Genomic DNA, 21,103 nt, shown 5'->3' with positions numbered 1-21,103 from the left:
AAATGTGATAGAGGGAATGAAAGAAAAGATAAATTAATTCAATAGTACAGTTCTGGCTGTTGATACTATTTTTTTCATAGCCCCCAAATGAATCAAGTAACGCACAGCTCATTTTATACGCTACATTGAAAAGTCTTGAGACTTGTGTTAAACACCATTTGGGCATCAATGGGCAAAGTAAACAAGGTATCATATTTTCGGTAAGGTCTAGAATCTTGGCTTCCTTTTCAGAAAGCGTAATGTCACCAACACCTGAAGCATCTTAGATTTTAAAATCTCAATGCAAAACCACTTGTGACTTACAAGGGAACATTGTAAAATGCAGAGAAGATTACTGGAGTTAACCACAATGTGTTACCCTGGTCTGAAAGGAAAAAAGAATTACCTCATGGAATAAGTCAGTTGGGAATCTTCATAAAACTTACAGAAAGCAAAATAGCAGCTCTCTGCTGTTCCCACAATTCTGCAGTGTTACGTTCAAAAATGAAGGTGGGGTTTACTTGAAAAAGAGACATTGCCAATAACTCAAAGTCAGGGTCCAACTACAAGAGTAAAAGTGGCCCATGATATCACAAGGGATGAATGCTCTTAAAGCATTTACATTCACAAGGAGACTGAAAACTACAAACCAAAAATATTCCTTTAAATAAATAAAAACCCTGATTACTTTTAATGCTACAAATGAGACAAATCAAACAAGAGCTGCTCAGTTAATTTTCATTCGCTTGAAATAATCTTTAAAAACTACTTAAAGATGTAGTTTATTCTCGTTGTGCTTCCTAAGACTGTTAAGGGACACAAAATAAAATGAGATTTTCTTTTCCAAGAGGGGTATTATGTTCTTTGAAGGAGCAAAAAAATTTTTCATTGTTTCAATTGTCAGATTTGTTGGGGGGAGAAAAAAGTTTACTTTAGGAAATAAAAAATTTACTAATGTATAAAGGCTAGCCTTCATTTTTAAAAAATGAATTGGCTTCAATACAAAGAGAAAGAAATGGCTCTATGGGCAAAATTCAAGTATGAGTGACCAAGTTTTTAATTGTAAAGTAGGTGCAACATTTAAAAAAATGTTACAGCACTGCATGACCTGTAATGCTAACAATATTTACATTAACTGCTTACACGAAACCATATAACTGTAAAAGAGAGGGGGGAAAACCCCATGTGGACTGGAACAACAACACCTAGCAGCCACATCAAAGCCATAAGCAACCAGTGAAATCATGGGCACAAACATACTTTACATGGTCTACAGATGTAAAGTATACATTGGTGGGGAACCACACATCTAATTAGCTTAAAATATCTAAAAGAAGGCCAGGTGGACACAAACTCGTTCTAAAGACAGGAAAGGCTAAAAAAACTTCTACGTATCAACACACACATCCACACCCACATATACGCAGACACACATCATGCACAAACACGCATATGCATCTATCTGGGAATAAAAACAACCATGTAGACAGAACAGTAGAAAAGCAGATCGGTGGGGGGACAACAAAGGACATTTATGGTTTAAACATAGCAAACACGCAAAGATGTGTCAACTGAACTACACAAAAGATTACTTAGGGCGACTGCGTGAAGGACCGGCAGGCAATCCCACTGTTACATGAAAGACAAAATGGACCTACCCCTACAAGGAAGGTTTCCTGCCTCCAGGCCATGAAGCCTGGATGCCAGTTGTATTCCATCAGGCGTGGGGGTAGGGGTGAGGGTGGGAGTGAAAGTACAGTGAGACACAGGAGACCCAGGAGACCCTGGGGGGAAGAACTAAGGAGCTGTTGCTATCAAAAGTGAGCCCTGGTGGAGTGCTCTGTGCTGTGGCCCCAAGAAACCAACTGGAAGAATGACCTTGGTCTCCTTTTTCCTGAGTTACTGGAACTCTGCTACATCGTGGGAGTGAGGAGTATGCGGGGTGGATGAGAGAGGAGGGATAGTGGAGGTGGTGGGCATCTGGGGGTCTAGAGCCTGCTATTGAAGGGCTCCCGGCAACTGGAGCATGAAGCTGTTGAGTGAGCCCCAGGCTAGGGGACAAGGCAGCGAGCGCTCTCTAGGGGTTTATGGGTTTAGGGGTGGGGGCTGGTGATTCTAAGAATAAAGGGATAATGGATCCCTTCTTTTGACAATCCATCAGCTGAAGTCAGGCTGGAGGCCTGAAACTTCTCTCAAGTGCGTGGGAGACAGGGTTATACCACCACCACAAAAATCGTGAAAAAAGACGGAAAATCATGTTGTGCTACATTTCTTATTAATAACCTTGTACTTTACAATGGCTCACAGTTTTAGGTTTGTATACTTGTAATGTAGTATTTTCTCTCTACATTTGTTTCACATTTTTTTCTTACTTAATATAATATAAATAATTTGGTTAATAGATTTAACCTGCACATTTCAGCCACATTAATATATATAAGAATCTGTTAATGGTATAAATAATTCTTTAAATAAAATAAATCTGATATGTTACATAATACTGATAAAAAATTACCATTGCTAATAATTTTGTAAGCCACCTTCACTTCTGGTTTGAGTAATACTGATGAATGGCTATGACACTTGCTGTGATGATTGGTATTTTTTTTTTTTTTTTTTTTTGCCACTACAAGAAAACTGACTTATAATCAACCTTACCTCTGATAATGGTTTTGAAGGGGGGCTTTTGCCTCCAGGTGTGGAAACAGAGTTTTATCTTGTCCGGTATTGTTTGCCAAAAAAATTCAACTCTGAGCATCCGTGGTGGTGCGGCCTAAGCTATCTGAGTCAAGAGGTGGCTATCAAACATTAACTACAGAAATGACTGAGTAAAATATTCCATCTAAGATTTTTTTTTTTTATAAAACCTATTCTACTTTAAAACTTAGGTAAAAAAAATATGCAACAAATGGTTGCAGTTTCTGAATTCTTAATTTAGACCTGTGAGCCCTCATCCCTTTAGGAATCTGCAAGGTTTTGATTTCCTAGGCACCCGAAATCGGGTCCAGTGCTTCCGGATAAGGTTCATTCCAAACAGACAATAGAAATGGACACTCGGTGGTGTGCAATGTATGTCATAATTCAGGTAATACATCGTCATGCCTTTTCTCTGCTGTTAAATACAAAAACAGCATCTTTTACATTATCATAGAAAAGCATTTAGGTTGTATTTTTATTTATCACTTTACACTGGTAGTCTCTGGTAGGTGTACTCCATAGAAACCAAAGGATTTTGTACACTATTTCTTTGTACAATAAAAGATAAAGTGTGCATTAGGTACGCTTGTACATGACAATATTGTACAATATTTACATTTCTGATATCGCCATGAAATTCTGCATTTTCTATATACAACATTGAAAATTCTTCAGAAACATGTGGACATTTCTTATAATCACAATTTTAGTATTATAGAAAAAGTTTCTCAGTAATCTCTTGACCATTTATTACTCTCATCATTCAGGGATTTTGATTGGTTTTCCAGCATTCATTATCCTTCCTCATCAAAAAAAAAATATCGTATCACTGTTTCTTTTAGCACCCTGTGGTGGTGGTAGCTATCTGCCATAGTATAAATACTGATATAACAGTGGCTATATCAATACCTATATAGAGATAATATCTGTGCACGTTCCTTTAATAAACACTGCGCATTGGTGGAGTAGTCCCTGTTATCTGGAGATCTTCCTCCTCTTGGGTTTGGGGGGTCTCATTTGTCTGTCTCCCTGTGGGATTTGGTGAACCTGGAAATAAAGAGGTGGGGAAAAAATAACAACAAAGGTTGAAAGTACAAGCACCATTCGATTTCTGACAAAGAAACAGGGGAGGAAAGAGATTCCACCTTTCATTTCCAATCACTGATCTCCTGAGCCATTTAAAATTTTTACCAAGATTGTCCATAGTCACTACAGGGAATGAGGAGTCCTAGGAACAGATGAGCAGGGCAAACTTGTAACACTGGAACGCAAGGGAGGAACCAGAGAACATCACGTGTGGGAAATGACGTGTGCAGTTGCCACCTCTGCTGTGCATTTAAAACAAAAATAAAGCCCTTTTTGTTAGGGATCCCTAGATCGCCAACTTCAGCAGAGTCTAGAAAAGCAGAAAAATACATACCAAACATGTTTTCTTCTTTACTTCATCACCTGACTTATTTTACAACTACTAAGAAGGGTCAGAGATGGTAAGAATATGCACTCAGCTCAGCCCATGGAAGTTTATTTAAGAGAACAATCAGAGTGAAAAATAGAAGATCACTACCATCTGTTGGCAGATCTGAGCTTGTATAGTCTGGAAAGTGTAACTGATGAACTCATCTCTGTATACTAAATGCAGAAACTGTAGCAGTTAGGGCTGTGTATCAGACTGAGCAGGCATGGAGCATGGCAGAGCATGGTTACCAGGTATCGGACAGCAGGTATGGTTTGGAGGGGCAGAGAACAGGTGCTAGGGAGGTGATCAGGTGCCCCACAATGTTTGTGGTTACTGACAGGAGAGGGCAAGCCTAGACCCAGGAAAGGCAGGATGGTCCCAAGGCCGTGGTGTAGCTAATGTTTAACAACCAGTACCCTGTGGAGGGACACAAGCCGAGTGTAGGATATGCCAATTTCCATTGTGTACGTACTTGTACCACAGCCAATTTCAAAGTTACCAACATAATGTCACAGAATTCATGATTAGGAGATGTTCCCAATCAGCTCTCAAGATCCACTACAAGTTGGCTTGTTTTAAAATAATGTTAAGATAACAACGAAGGCCAATGCTATTCAAAGGCAAACACAAAAAGCTGTTTTAAAAACTTAAATTTTAAAAGTAACATTTATAAGTCTGTCACACTGCCTCTTCCTTCTAACCTGTCCATATACATTTTTTAAAAACCACTAGTTTCTGACGAAGAGCGATAACTGAAAACTTGTTATAATTGAGGAAAGAAGCCTTTATCCAAGGCTGCAAAGGAGTCTTGGTAATCTGTGAACCAAATATGGCCTGAAAAAGTATTTTGTTTAACAGCTATATGATGTTTCAATGTTTACAAAGACAGTTGTCAACATGAAAAAAGTTGGAATTTTACTTCTAGACTTAGCACCTTATGAAAAATTGGAGGAGCTGGCAATTCTGGCATAATTTCCCATAGGTTTGGACCTGCTGGAGTATGGAAGAAGGGGTTCCTTCTGGAGAGAGCATGGCCTCCAGGTTGTCCCAATCCCATCACGCCTCACTGTCTGCTGGCCACAAAGGCCAAATGTCCTGCAGCAAAGACCAGCAAGAGGCTCACTGAACCCATTTTCTCTTCTTCCTGAACGGGCACATTGTAGAATGCACTTCCTAGTCCATTTGCCTTAAGAAAGCCAGATGAGGGGGTCAGTCCAGTGGAAAACAGCAGAAGTGAGGAGCCTATCCTGGCACCCCTGTGCATACTCACTTCTCTCACCTGCTGGGCTGCATGCAAATGATATGAAGGAGCACTCGGAAGCCCTGAGGAATGGGGGACACTAGAAACAGAAAGAAGAACCTGGGCCTCTGAATGACTGTGTGCGGAAAGCCCTTCCCCAACCGGCACCAGACTGAAGTAAGCAACAGTATCTATTGTGCTGAGCCTCTAAGGTAGCCTCCTTGACCTCTAGTTGGCATTTTTCCATCCACTTGAATTGCTGTTTTTTCTCACACCTGACCCACTTTACTTAGTGTATTTGCCTGGCCTTGGAAGGTGTTGGACTTCATGATCCCTGCTTCCGACCTTTCCTACATACTGTCAGGAAGTTTAACATCTCAGGGCCTTAATTCATCCATCTGCAAAACGATGGGTTAGATCACAACATCTCTAAAGCCCATACCAACCCCAACATTCTATGAGTCTATAACTTATACCTGTCAATAAGTAGCCACTGAATGGGTTGTTGGGGTCCAGGTGACTTTAACACAAAGTGTTGAGTGAAAGTAAATTAGCTTTCATTGCTGAATAGCCTTGGATAATTCACATTTTTTAAAAGAAATTACCAAAATTATATTTTGAGTGTTTACACTCACCAATGTTTGAATTAGAGAACAATGATGAAACTTCTCACATTCGATACTATTATGTGAACAGTTAAGTAAAAATGTAAAGAAAGAACAGACACAACTTCTTGAAAACCAGAGGTTACTAATTTAACAATAGGACTTTGTGCCAAATATTTTACTTTTTAGGTAACAATAGAAAGGAAATGAGAGGTCGATACACTCTTGATCTTGACCCTATTGTTCAATATCCCTCATCCCCCTTTTTTTTTGGTTCTATGGACAAAGAGAAATTTGCATTATTGAATATTTAGGCAACAGTAATGGCCACTGCTGTGCAGAGAGTTAAATGCATAAAGCTGTGGTTTGAACTTTATTTTTTGCTGCTTACGTTTAGAAGGAATGTTATGTGGGAAAAACAAAAGTTATCTCAGAAAAAAGACACAGTTAATACTACTAGGTTATTTTTTCTTAAATTACTTTGAATCTTTTCTGATATCAGTCTTTTTGGAGCCTAGTAATTTAGTATTGCTACGTGAGTTGCTTGTCAATATTGAAGACGCTTTACCAAAAAGTGTAATACAATTTATTTTCAAAGAAACATAGTATAATGGAAAAATAAATTAACTTACAGTCCCAGACATTTTGTCCAGTTCACTCATGGCCTCATGAATAGCAGCTTCTAAATGGTTATTTAGCTTTCCACTTCTGGAATTAATGAAAACAACACACCAGATTAACAAATCAAGGAAACAAAGTCTCAATTTAATCCCCTAATCAGAAAACAGAAGCACCAATTCCACCCTAGAAAGTCAATTTATATTTACATTTGAAAAAGTCAGATGACAAACATCCCTGGATTCTCACCACTTAATACTAATAATAAAGTCGCAGAACTATGAAAAAACGGAGCACATGATAGGGGACAATGGATTCTTTCCCTTTCCACATGCTTCTTCCACAGTTGGATGATTTTGCGAGAAAACTGGGCCGAGGGTCTCTTTTCCCACAGACGCAGCCTGTCGTCCAGGATTCCAGCCTGCCCTGCACTGCCTGTTCTGGCCTGTCTCTTTCTCAGGCAGCCAGGCTGCGTGGCCAGGGGGAGGGCGGAGGGGCTGAACTGCAGACTCTGGCCACTAGGGAGCTCCCTCTGCCCTCGCTGCCGTATCCTGGCTTCTGAGTTGAGCAAGTGAAGGCTGAAATCCTGGTGCTTGCACAAGTTCTGGGTGGGAAACAGTTTAACAATGTATCACACCTAAGGCTCCCTCCTGGGCCCACCACCTTTCCTGCAAAACCAAAGTGACTTAACTATTTGAACAGATAAAGAATGGTGTCTCAGAGTGTCTATCGCTCATCTGGCTTTTTCTCTCTGCTCAGCCTAGCATTACACACATGTGCAGCCTGAATAACACAAAACGGTATATTCAAACTATAGGAAGCTGTGCAACGAACTACTTAAAACCAGGCAAATCCACACCATCTACCTCTGTAATTATGTACCCTTTGTCTATTCTAACTAACTTACTTTATTCTTTTTTATGCATATAGTTACGCAATTATTCTGAGTACTAAGCTGATTCATTTCATTTATCTTGTCACAACAATTACTAGAAAAGCTGCAGAGATAAAGCTGCAGGCTGTCAGCATGGTTTTCCAAGAGTTAAGTCTCACCTCGGCACGTACACGGAGATTGGAAATTTGCAGTTGGGGAAGAATTTGGCTCATAGTCCCATTTAGTTTGGCTCACGTCATGTTTAAAAACATATTTGAACTTTAGTGGAATGCCTTTACATGAGGCCTTTTGGTTTACCACAGCCCCCACCAGGTTTTACCCTCATACGCAGGGACTAGACAATTCATACATTTAGTTTCTGCGTATACCTTGAGGAGTATACTGCTGGGCATATCACGGATGCTCCACATACTTCCTAAATAAAAAATCTGTCCAAAGCTAACATGACGTCTGTATATTCTGGGATATACATATATGAACTTGAATCAGTTTAACTGGAAAAAAAAGATTAATGTATTGGTTTTAACTAAATTATGTGGGCAATACAACAGGAACCCCTTACCTTTTGCTGGCCTGTAGGCTAGCCTCTAGCTTTCACATTCTTCCTATTTATTTTTAGAAATATAAACAATGCAGAAAAGTGCATAGAATAAGTTAACCTCTAACAAATCCACTTCTGAAAATAAACTGATAATAAATTATTATTTCCTTTCTTTTTTATTAAAAAAAAAGCTGAAGTTCCCATTTGTTATCAATTCCTAGTCTCATTCTCTCCTCCTCTTCTCCCCAAAGGCAACTATGTTGTGTTTTTTTATAGTATGTTTTTATACTTTATACGATATATCCATGAATGGTACGTAGTGCTGTCTTTTATGTGTGTGTGTGTGTGTGTGTGTGTGTGTGTGTGTGTGAGTATGTGTGTGTGTTTAATACACACACAAAGGTGTCCATCAAGGGTGGTATGGTATACATGCCCTTCTGCAACTTGTCTCTTTCTCCCTTATCACTGTTTTCGGGCACTGTTTAAGTTGATATAATCTATTCATACACTGTCTTTTATTTACCTACCTATTCCAATTTTAAGGGACCATGGGCATCTCATGGAGTTGGTCTGAGTTGCTTTCCCAGTGAGGAGTTTGCCAAGCCTGATTCTGGGTGACTGGGCGGGGGGTGGGGCGGGAATCAAATGCCAGGATTCCATGGGGTCATGTAAGCTTGGCTTGGATTGGGATCCCATTTGTGGGCTGTTTGGCAAAGGTCTTGACAGTATCATACATTGCCTAGTTGCCTAACACTATTACACCTTGTGTAACATGTTACATAGATTTGTCCTATTTCTTTTGTACTTAAAAGTATGAATATACATTTCAAAGGATATTTGTTATGGATTTTTATTATAATATCTTATGGGTTTATATTTGACTACCTAAAGTTCTAAATGTCTAAAATGAAGGTAAAACATTTCAATAGAAAACCATTAGAGAATTTTGGTTCTCTCACTTTTACCTTAATAACAAGAATTGTTACTATTTATTGAAAATTGTCTATTTGCCAAGAGTTGTGTTAAATCTTTATATACATTATCTCATTTAATCTTTACAGCAAGCCTATGAAATCAGTATATGACAACTGTTTCTATGCCATACTTTATGACTTTATAGGGAGAACTGGTGAAGCCGATTCTAATTTGTCAATGAAGAACATGGATATTTAACTACAAACAGTTTTTAAAAGTAATAAATTCAAAGACTCATGAAAAAGGTTTCCCTATGAAAAATTGCAATAATATCACCATTAAGGTACAAAAGTAATTCAACATTACTTGTTGAACAAAAAGATAGAATTTAGGGGTCGCCTGGGTGGCTCAGTCAGTTAAGCATCTGACTCCTGATTTTGGCTCAGGTCATGATCTCACAGTTCATGGAATCAAGCCCTGCATTGGCACTGCACTGAGCATCGAGACTGCTTGCGATTCTCTCTTTCTCCCTCTCTTTCTGCCCTTTCTCCACTTGTGCGTGCACACACACACACCCTGTCTCTCTCTCTCTCTCTCTCTTAAAATAAATGAATAAACTTTAAAAAAAGAGAGAATTTAGGACTTTGTGATCTCTTTCTTCAATAAGATATTTAAAATGTTTATAAAGAGTTTATATTAACTTAAGCTAAATTTATTTTTCCTTTAACAAACTTAAGTAGTTAACAGAGGGAGAATTGACTACTTGTGGAAGAGAGAATAAATACAGAGAGGTGGGGCATGAAATTACTTGAATGCATCATGAGATTCAAGAGGTAAAGGGAGACTCTCCCAGGTGTTAAAGCTGCAGACTAATTTTTACACTAAGTGGTCAGGTCAGGGAAGAATGCACTTAAAAGAGGAAGAAAAATTTCCATGAGTTCATGAAATGAATAATTAGTCAAAATTCAGTCTTCCAGTACAGAGGGCCTCCCTGTGGAGTTTCATCCACTATTTTCTATTTCCTGCTGACATTTAATAATAAACATTTTTACTAATGGACACTCTAAAACCTACTTGATTAAGCAATAGATGTTCATATAATGACATTTCTAGTTATTAATGGAGATAATTGCCACTTCCATTTTTCACTGCCTATATTGTCACACATTATCCTTATCTTCACTAATCAAGGAAAAAGGCAGGTACACATCTGTGAATGGTATAAGAAATGAGGGAAATGAGGAACCACATGTCGCTCTACACTGTCGCTTAGAATTTAAGCAACTCGCTTCATGTAGAATGGAACAAATTTGGGTGAGACCTAGACATCAAGAATCGTAGATTCTGAAACTTAATCCGCAGAGAAAGTATGAAGAATTTAAGGAATTTAGCATAACTATAATTTCTTGATCTTAAAGTGGAAATAGGATGTATTTTATCACTTTATCACTTTTGAACTCCACAAAAATCAGGTTACCAGATTTTAAATTTATGTGTAAGTATAGGTAGATTTGATCCTCATTTCATGAAAATCATAGCAAATCTAAAAGCTATGCGGGGCGCCTGGGTGGCGCAGTCGGTTAAGCGTCCGACTTCAGCCAGGTCACGATCTCGCGGTCCGTGAGTTCGAGACTCGCGTCAGGCTCTGGGCTGATGGCTCAGAGCCTGGAGCCTGTTTCCGATTCTGTGTCTCCCTCTCTCTCTGCCCCTCCCCCGTTCATGCTCTGTCTCTCTCTGTCCCAAAAAAAATAAATAAATGTTGGAAAAAAAATTTTTTTAAAAACTATGAAATTTTTTCTTTAATGAAGCTATTTCCTCTTTCAAGTATAAAATGACCCTGAGTAATGTTTTCAATAAATATGTTAATATTTCTTCTGTGATTAGGCTGTAATAAGCATATACGTTTAAAGATATTTATTATACAGTTTGGTTGTAGAATATTAAAAATTAAAATGATTACATAGAATTCTAAACATCTAATATGGTGGTAGAATGTTTCCACTGGCAAAAATATCTCATAATTTCATTTGCTTCACCTGTATCTTTATAATAAAAATAGCTATTTACTACTTACCATGTGCCAAGTACTGTTTATATGATCTATATTATAACAATGCTAAGAGGTAGATATTAATATGCCCATTTTATTAAATTTTTTTTAATAGAAGGGAAGTTTCTCAAACAGATAAATGGAATTTTTTTTTAAAATTTTTTTTCAACGTTTATTTATTTTTGGGACAGAGAGAGACAGAGCATGAACGGGGGAGGGGCAGAGAGAGAGGGAGACACAGAATCAGAAACAGGCTCCAGGCTCTGAGCCATCAGCCCAGAGCCTGATGCGGGGCTCGAACCCACAGACCGCGAGATGGTGACCTGGCTGAAGTCGGACGCTTAACTGACTGCGCCACCCAGGCGCCCCATTAAAAAATTTTTTAATGTTTATTTATTTTTGAGAGAGAGAGAGAGGTACTGTGTGAACAGGGGAGGGGCAGAGAGAGGGAGACAGAATCTGAAGCAGGCTCTAGGCTCTGTTCTGAGCTGTCAGCACAGAGCCCGATGCGGGCTTGAACCCATGAACTGTGTGATCATGATTTGAGCCGAAGTTGGATGTTCAACCGACTGAGCCACCCAGGTGCCCCTCTATGCCCATTTTAGAAATGAAGAATTTAGGCTCAGAGAGGTTAAGCAACATATGCAAGGGCACACAGCTATGAAGTGATGGAAATAGGATATGAACTCAGGCCCAAAACCAGTCTCTAAATCATCTTATTCAAATGCCACCTTCCTTTTTCACTCACTTTCTCTCTCCTTTTCCTTTGTCTACAAAAAGCAGTCACATCATTGCCATTTAAAAAATTCTTCCAGTTATTTTTCAGGAATATTTTATATTACGGGTAGAAAGAAGACCAAACTAATTTATATCAGCTCTCTCTACTCCCTTCTTATTCACTCTTCAACCCATGGCCACTTTGTTTTTACACCTGCCACTTTATTGGAAATGGTTTTCACTAAGGTTGCCAATAGCCTCCAAATTGCCCAGTTTCATGGAGATTTTTCAGTTCTTGTCTTACTGGACTTCTGTTTATCATTCTGGAAGCTTTTAGCCTTTGGTTTCTAACACCCTGTTCCCCTGACCCCCTATTCTCTTCCTCCTTTTTGATTATTCCCATCTGCTTCATTATCTCTAGTAAACATTCAAATGCCCAAGAGGTTCAATCCTTAACCCACTGTTCAAATTGGCCAAAGGATCTCTGTGTGATCACAGCCATTTTTACATAGTCAAATATCACTTCTTCCCAGTGTCAGACATGGGTTCAACATAGTCCACAGGCACCCCACATGCACTCAACAGCCCCCCTGTACTAAATGCCATTTCAGTGTCTCCACCACCCACCAGGTCACCCCAGCTGAAACCCTGAAAGTTGTCCTTGATTGCTTGCTCTCCACATTCCAACCAATCACCATGATGTTTTGTGAATTTTCCCTCCTAAATATTTCTTGACCACATTCCTTCTCCTCCATTCTCATCACTCCTGTTCTGGTTTGAGCCCTCATTCTCCCTTGACTGCTGCCATGGCATCCTAAACAATGTCCCTGTTTCCAATATGGCTCCCCTAAAATTTATCCTCCGTACAGACATATCTAAAGTGAAAATCCATCTAGCTGTCCCATCAGGCACTTCCAATAAGATAAAGGATCCCAGTGGCCCTTACTAACCTCTTCATGATCTGATTGCTGCTTATACCTTTGGCTGCGTCTTTTACAATTTCCTGTCTGAGGCTTTATAGTCCCCCAAATCCAACTGCTGATCTCATCTAAACATCATCCCACCCCACCCCATCTTGGTCTTTGTTTTCTTTGTCTGGCTAATACATATGTATTGTGCAAGACCTGGCTCAGATATTTCCTCTAGAAAGTCTTCCTTTACCTGAGTTTAATGCCACTTTCTATGATTCCCAAATACACTACACATATTGCTGTCATTGCAATTTTAATATTTTAATGGCTTCTGGATCTCCCTCCTTTGCTAAACAGTGAGCTCCAGGGGCTGTAGCACTGGGCCCAACACAGGTTTTTGCTCAATTAGTCTCCTTAACTAGGGCAATAACTAAATGATTAAGTAAATGAATAAACACATGATTGGGTTCAATACACCATTTATCACTTATGCGACCTTCAACTAATTATTAAGGTTATTTGGGTTAAAGTGTCTTCATTCATAAATAGGCATAGTTATTCTGGCCCATCTTGTGATTGGCAGAATAAAATAATCGAGTTTAAATACTATATGCAAAATGTGAAGTATTCTAATGGGCATTTATAAGGCAAGTTGGTCTGAATAGACAATAGCATAATAAGTAAAGCTGTTTTTACTAAAGTTTGCCTTAGATTTTCTTCTTTTACCTCTCCAATCCATATTCTAGGTTTATGGTTTCATGAGTTTATGTAGATAATGCCACTTAGGACCCATGCAAATTCACCACAACTTGTAAACTAGCTTTGAAGTAAAACAGTTTAAAATTGCTATTTATTCCTTATTACCTTTCAAAATTGATTAATACCAAATTTGTGGGGAAAATGAAATTCATTTCAAGGCAGTATATTTATAAATATATATTTAAAAAAAATTTTAATGCTTATTTATTTTTTGAGAGAATCAGAGTGTGAGTGGGGGAGGGGCAGAGAAAGAGGGAGACAGAATCCGAAGCAGGCTCCAGGCTCCGAGCTCCGAGCTGTCAGCACAGAGCCCAGTGTGGGGCACGAACTGACAAACCACGAGATCATGATCTGAACGGAAGTCGGGACGCTTAACCCACTGAGCCACCCAGGCGCCCCTCAGGGCAGTATATTTAAATATTTTAAGGAGTTATTTCATTTCTATGTTATCAGTCAATTGGATATTTTGCACATAATTCAGCTAATGGCATATCTCACTAGAGGAAAGATTTGAGAGATCTTTTACGTCAAATAAACAAGTACTATTGAATACTCCATAGCAAACAGCCCATTGCAAGTTTGTGATTTAGGTAATTTGCAATTTCCCTCCTTTTCTCCAGACCTTGTATTAATTTTATGGGCCTTATCCTACTACAAAGCTCTGCATAGCAAGTAGTACTTCAGTCAGAGCAGAGGGGACTTGCCTCACTGTATTCCTTATCAGATCTACAGCAAACCTGGCTATTCACTTGATCATCACCACAACCCTCACTACCTTCCAAAGAACTCCTGAACACAGGGGGAGTTTGCTTATTGTGGATGGCATCTTTTTGTGAGACATTCTATTGAGATGAAGAGTCTCCCTAAGAGTTGTTGAATTTTAAAATTTTACCTCAGGCAAGAATTATTAAAGATACCACTAAAAGAAAAGGTGCTCTTTAATAGATACTATTGATATCATTATGTACATAAGACACACTATTAATCATTCTGATCTCATACTTCTTAGATGCTCAATAATGTGAAAATTGTAGTAATTGAGCAGGTATGTCAATTATATGTATATATTTTTAAATGTTTATTTCTGAAAGAGAGAGAGAGAATGAGCAGTGGAGGGGCAGAGAGAGAGGGGGACAGAGGATCCAAAGCAGGCTCTGCACACTGACAGCAGTGAGCCCCATGCAGGGCTCGAACTCACAAACCATGAGATCATGACTTGAGGCAAAGTAGGAGGCTCAACGGACTGAGCCACCCAGGCGCCCCCATTATATGTATTTTTAAAATAACTTTTCATGTGCATGTACAGAAGCACATTTGTAGTTCTCTACCTTAAGATGAAATAATAATTATGATACATAAAACTACATTGTATGACAGGGAAACTGTGTTTCAAACATTATCTACTTGTCCTTACAACATTTACCCAGAACATACTAGAAATACTTGAATAATAACACCCCAAAGTACAACTTCTTGTTATAATTCCAAAGAAAACCTATTACTCCTGCCCCAAGAAAAAAGAATTATTTACCATCACTTTGACTAACAGTTAATTGGATGAAATTACTTACTTGTGTGCAGTTGGGGATATCTCCTCAGCCCTCCTCCTGAAGGGACAGACTTTTTTTTTTTAACTTTTTTTTTTTAACGTTTATTTATTTTTGAGACAGGGAGAGACAGAGCATGAACTGGGGAGGGTCAGAGAGAGGGAGACACAGAATCTGAAGCAGGCTCCAGGCTCTGAGCTGTCAGCACAGAGCCCGACGCGGGGCTAGAGCTCATGGACCGCGAGATCATGACCTGAGCCGAAGTCGGCTGCTTAACCGACTGAGCCACCCAGGTGCTCCTGAAGGGACAGACTTTTACTATACTTTTATTTTTTAATTTTTTAAATTTTTTAAAATTAAAAATATATGTATGTTTGTATGTATTTATTTTTTAGTAATCTCTACACCGAGTGTGGGGTTTGAACTCATGACCGCGAGATCAAGAGTTGCATGCTCTCTGACTGAGCCAGCCAGGCACCCCTTGCTATACTTTTAGAAACTACTTAATTGGCAAACATTGAGAGTGTTTCTTTCCCAGTAAACGAGAGGGATGGACATGGAGGGAGTGAGGAAAGAGATGATGAAGAGGGACATCCCACATATAGTACAAATTGTTAAGAAAAGAAAATATTTTCTGTAATAGCTAACTAATTTGGCTTGTCTATAATGATCCTCTTGGGCGATAACCATTAAACTACACTTAGGGAGGCCCTAAGATGGACAAAATTAGTGAGATTTTCTTGTCCCTACGAATAAAACCCAGTAAATTATATACTTGAGAAAGAAATGGCAAAAAAATAAATAGAATAAAATAAAATTGGTGCTTACTTTCTGTTCCTTTTCCGGGCTCGGCTGTAGGCTTCTAAACCTTCTGTTAGTGTCTTCAACTTCTCGGGCTCCACCTGAGTGAAGGCATGAAGACCAAACCATATTACCCAGACCTGCAATTGTCAACACCGTTTTTTACTTTCCTGCTGTGGGGAGGGAGGCTTAACTTTCACTGCCCTGTCAGGTGTCCTGTCCTTGCTCAAGCTGGGGCTGATTGTGTGGCTCCGGGCTGTAACATCAATGGAAATGAAAGATTGGTTGGCTTTCCAATTGTCAACAGTTTGTAAAGAATGTTTTAAGAACAAAATCTGGAATTTAAATAGCCTTCAATTCACAAAATCATATAAATCAGAGATGGTTTGCTTCCCCTACTGCCTGATACCCAGCTACTGCAAATCTGTACTCCAGGAGAAGGGGAACAGGAGTCATGGTGAGTGAAGGGGGTGGCCTTTGGAGCTGGCAGACGGAAGTTTGAATCTGACCTCCTCGGTTTCTAGCGTGAATAAAACACTCAAATGTTCTGAGCTCAGTTTCCTCCTCTTTAAAATGAGGACAACGATACCTACCTTCCTGCTACTATGGCTGTGATGATTAAAATGCAGCAAGTCATGCTGAACACAGTCAAGCACAGAGTGGCTATTATTACTTAGGACACGTTGGGTTCTGCAGAGGCCACAATTTGAGTGGGAGGTGGGCCACCTTAGTCCTTACTGCTGTGGGAAGAGGTGTGGCTACACCTTGTGGGCGTGTCCTCTCCCTTCTTGCTTCATCCCTGCCAGCCTGTGTGAAGCTTGCTACTTCTTCACAGTGCGGCCACCAATGGTGGCTGGGGTGTTGGTGGGGGTGGGGAGGTGCAGGCTTTGCCATTCGCCCCCAGTAATCTCTGTCACGGTTCTTGAAGCCACCCCCCACCAAGAAAAAGTTACTAAATAAGAAAACTTGTATGTAACTTGTGAATAAAAAGACCTTTAGAAAAACATTGTTATTTTTTGTCAATCTTAAAAAAAAAAAACAAATTTAAGTAAAAACAGTGTTGCTTGCTGTGTAAACACAGCTTCAAGGCAAGTCTTCTCAGCCATCGCTTAGCCCCCCCCCCTCCTATGCTACTTTTATATAAAAATTCAAGAAGTTGTCAAAATGCCTCATGGGTAAGACAATAAATACTAAGAAGCAAGGAAATGATTAACTTTTCTCTTGAAATCTTCCTGAGTCATGAATATCATTATTAAGTAATTTTTCTTTGACCCCTTCAAATTGAGCACACGGTAATGGGTAACAAAGGGTTTCATCTCTCAAGTTTGAAAACAGGTATTTCTAACTATTCAGTGAGGAAAACATATAACGAAGACACTTTCCTCTTCACAATTTTGTGTTTTGTCCTAAAGGATGCAAATACACACGACTTCATGGGGGACACCCAATCTCTTAGATACTAGAAAAGGAGACAATTTTGTTTTAACAGCACTTCACAGGAGCCATGAAGGAAAGTGTCTTGTTGAAATAAAAAAGGGAAGGGAAGGGAAGGGAAGGGAAGGGAAGGGAAGGGAAGGGAAGGGAAGGGAAGGGAAGGGAAGGTGCCTGGATACACTTTCACATTTCATGTTAGAAAAGAGGCTTCATTTTGTATTTACTCACATGAAGAGCATAGGAAAGATATTTCACACATTAATGTATGTAATCTATAGCTAATTCCACAGATATTTAAATAGCCTCCTTTGGTAGTAGGAAGGAAGCTCTCTTGTAACATAAACTCATATTAGACACGAGTCGGTGTAGTGAAAGATCTCAGAAGGGAATGATGCAAAGCAACAGAAAGCGGATTCACAGTGAAACAAAGCAAGACGCCAACATGAAGACCTACTCCCTTGGTCTTAGTTCCTCAAAGTTAAGTTAAAACTATTTTTTTAAACCTCAGTTTTTATTTTTAGTTAAATAAAGAATAAGGGGTAATAAAAACATTTCTTGTGCGTTTATTACGGGAAAGGTACTGTTCTATCATTTAATATGGTAATACTGCAAACTAGTATTATTTTTGTTGTTTTACACATGGGACTCAGTGAATTTAAGTAGCATAGCCAGCATTGAAACTCAGGTCTGACTGCAAAGCACTCAACCTCTCTCCACCATACCAACTCCAATATACATTGAAGTATATAGTCATTTAAACACCCACTCCCCCACCACAGATATACCAAAAAAATAGATCAAATTAATTTAAATCAAATTACATTTTTACAAAAATTTAGATAACACATGCCTAAATTTATCTTTAAAAATTTTTTATGCTTGGATAATTTTCTGGTAATTTTGCTGAACTAATACTCTTCTGTGATTTTTTTTCCCCCATTTAAATCACCTGTAAGGCTGTAAGGTACTCCATAATGAACTATATTATTTATAAAGGATTCAATGACCTTGACACAGAAAGCAATGATGGTGCTTTCCAAAACTAAATATAAATAAGATACACATCACTATTTATTTCTGATTTGACAAGATCATACATATCCAGAGGTAAATGTTTAGTTTATTTTGTTTCAGAATTTTAGTACTCTACTGTATTGTGAAATATATGAGAAGCGTACATTGTTTGTAGGGAATTATTCATACACTTATGCAATATTCAAGAAACTGTTTAAAGATACCGCCGTCCCCTCAGATGGTATCAGAGAACAAAATAAATTCAATTTCTAGTCAAATCGAAATCATATTTAATGATTTAATGAATACTCCCTCATAAATTACTTAGCTGACTTGTAAATGAGGAAAATACTGAGAAATCAAATACATAAATGCAACATTAAAAAGGAAAAACACACAAATATTTTTATAAAACTTACACTGAAGGAGCCAGTAATTCAAGACACTTAATACTTTGATGTGTAATTATAACCTTATGTTCCTGTATAGTCATAAGTCAGAAGTTCCATAAATTATTTAACTCTTATCTTGGTGAGAAATCAAGGGAGGACTTTATAATGTATCTTTCCTCATAATCTGCCCCATATTCTTACTCAAATAAGAATGATGTGAATAGTAATGACCAACATTGAATAACTCTCTTCACAGATGTCAGTTGAGACTTAGAAAAAATTACCAGAATTTATATGTATTTATAGTTCACATATTACCTCATGTATAAATATACACATATACTGAGTATTTTTTTGACTCCTAAAATCCTCCTTTCACTCATTCATATTCTTTAGACATCACAATTCTTCAACACAAATAGTTCTATAGCCTGTTTGTTCAGTACGGTTGGAAATATACCCAGAAACATACCCATCTACTCTTATAGGGAGGAAGTTTCAGACTTCTCTGAACAAACCTGAATCTCAGTTGCTGTTCTTGTTCATGAGGCACACATTAAAGTTTGGTAATTTAATTAAGTTTGATTTGGGGTCAACATGGTAGCATGTAGTGTATCGTAGAGGTAACTTAAATCTACAACAGAGGGAGACACAAACCTTTAAGGGAGCCAAACTGACCCTCTGAAAGTGAGGTGGGGTATATGTTAGAACCTGGATCAAAGATCTTAGATCACTTTTTTTTTTTTGACGTTTATTCATTTTTGAAAGACAGAGAGCATGAATGGGGGAGGAGCAGAGAGAGAGGGAGACAGAGAATCCAAAGCAGGCAGCACAGAGCCCAACGCGGGGCTCAAACTCACAAACTGTGAGATTATAACCTGAGCTGAAGTCGGACGCTTAAACAACTGAGCCATCCAGGAGCCCCTTAGATAATGTCAAAATTTCCTGCAAGCTTGAAACCTGGTGATGGGATCGCATTTCTTGGTGATTTACTTGGCTCCTACTTAGTGCTGAGGCAAAGCTGTTCCACAAAGGTCAAAGGACAGAGTACAAGCCACATTCCAGATTTCCTAAGACAGACAGGACAGCTGAACTCAACCCCGCTCTTCATTCCTTACATTTCATCCAATTTTTACAATGTCCTCAGCTCCTGTTATTGGGGAATGGTATTGTGCACAGAGTCCCAAGCTTAGTTTAGGAGATCAGACTGGGTGCCTGGCTTAACTGCCTGTCGTTTGTGTTCTTAGGAACGCCACTTTGCTGAGTGTCAGCTCCCTGGCCTATAAAATGGGGATGGTTGTGCATCTTTATGGGTCATTGAGAGAATCTAAAAAGATAATGAAGATGACGGTGCTTTAAAAACACCAAAGTGTCATTGGTGGCACGTGAAACAGGACCAACCTTTAAACACTTTTAATAGTTATGTATTCATATGTTTATATTAGAAAAATACAAAGAACATTATACCTGTGATTTCACACATATTATATCTTAGACTAACTAAGACTGAAGGAGTTATTTAAAAAGTGGCTTGAATGGTGCCTAGTTCATAATAGGAGTCCAAAAAGCATTTGTTGAATAAATAAATAAAGGAGTAAGTGAATTTGAATAAAGTTTCTAGCTAAGTGGTCTTACAGGTAGCATGCAACTTTGGCTGAAGCCTGGGAAATACAGCTCTGAAGCAACAAGCAAATATGAGGCATTTATCAGGTTAATTATTGTCAAACATTTATTAAACAGTAAATATTAAAAAATATCTTCAACCTGAAAAAGTCCTGCTAACCTAAGGGCGATATTTCAGTATTTTTTTTTTAAAGAATGGGAATTAATGATAAAGAAATACTTTGGAGTAAAGAGTTGACTCACCTGTGACAGAAGGATGAATCTAATTTTCCATCAATCGTACTCATGGAAAAATCCCTAAAGCGAATCCCATTGTTCTTCCAAATGAATTAACCAAATACACATGAACAATTTTTGCCAGTAGCATTATCTGAGGTTGTGTGTGTGTGTGTGTGTGTGTGTGTGTGTGTGTGCATGTGTGTTTCCTTTTTTCTTCACTTTGGAAGCAGTGTTTTTAAGTAGTGGAAAAGTATACTACAGGACTAGAATAAATCTATTCTAAATGTACAACAAATTTCACGTTGATCTGCCACACATAAATGGAATTAAATGGTTTGCGTAAGCTCATATTTCTAAAGCAGGACTGTTTAAAAGTTCACATCACAGAAACACGCATTGGCCTCAGACTAACTCTATGAACACTGTCCTGACAAGCTCGAGGACACTGTGTGGGTCTCAGCTATCTGCAAATGGAACTAGGCCTCTTTAGCCTTGTTTAGGGAAAAAAGGTTACAAAATTCCACAATTCACTTCAGTGATGTTTACAGTCTCACCCGAGGTTTTACTTTGCTTAGTCTTTTTGCTAATATTCACATTTTTGGTCTTCTCTATTTCTTCATTTTTATTATCCTCCAAATTTTGACCAGGCACTGACTTTGTTAGCCTGGATTTTATCTTGCACAGAACTTT

The 21,103-nt window shown here is 38.5% G+C and overlaps 1 protein-coding gene across 4 annotated transcripts in view; it reads right to left on the bottom strand.

Annotated features, from left to right (window-relative positions):
• Positions 1-1,012: 1,012 nt before the first annotated feature.
• MBD5 (methyl-CpG binding domain protein 5) overlaps positions 1,013-21,103 on the bottom strand; it is a 451,089-nt gene continuing 430,998 nt past the window's right edge. For all 4 annotated transcript variants that reach the window (XM_045033740.1, XM_045033739.1, XM_045033741.1 and 1 more), the window contains 3 exons: positions 15,759-15,832; positions 6,610-6,685; positions 1,013-3,723 (listed from right to left, as the gene is read on the bottom strand). In XM_045033740.1, the coding sequence (XP_044889675.1) occupies positions 3,652-3,723; positions 6,610-6,685; positions 15,759-15,832 (222 nt within the window). In that variant the 3' untranslated portion in view covers positions 1,013-3,651. The remainder of the gene's footprint in view (positions 3,724-6,609; positions 6,686-15,758; positions 15,833-21,103) is intronic.

Source organism: Felis catus, chromosome C1 (assembly GCF_018350175.1).
Source record: "Felis catus isolate Fca126 chromosome C1, F.catus_Fca126_mat1.0, whole genome shotgun sequence".
Classification (NCBI taxonomy): Eukaryota; Metazoa; Chordata; class Mammalia; order Carnivora; family Felidae; genus Felis; species Felis catus.
The sequence above is the reverse complement of the archived record's forward strand: the minus strand, read 5'-3'. Positions and strand labels throughout refer to the sequence as shown.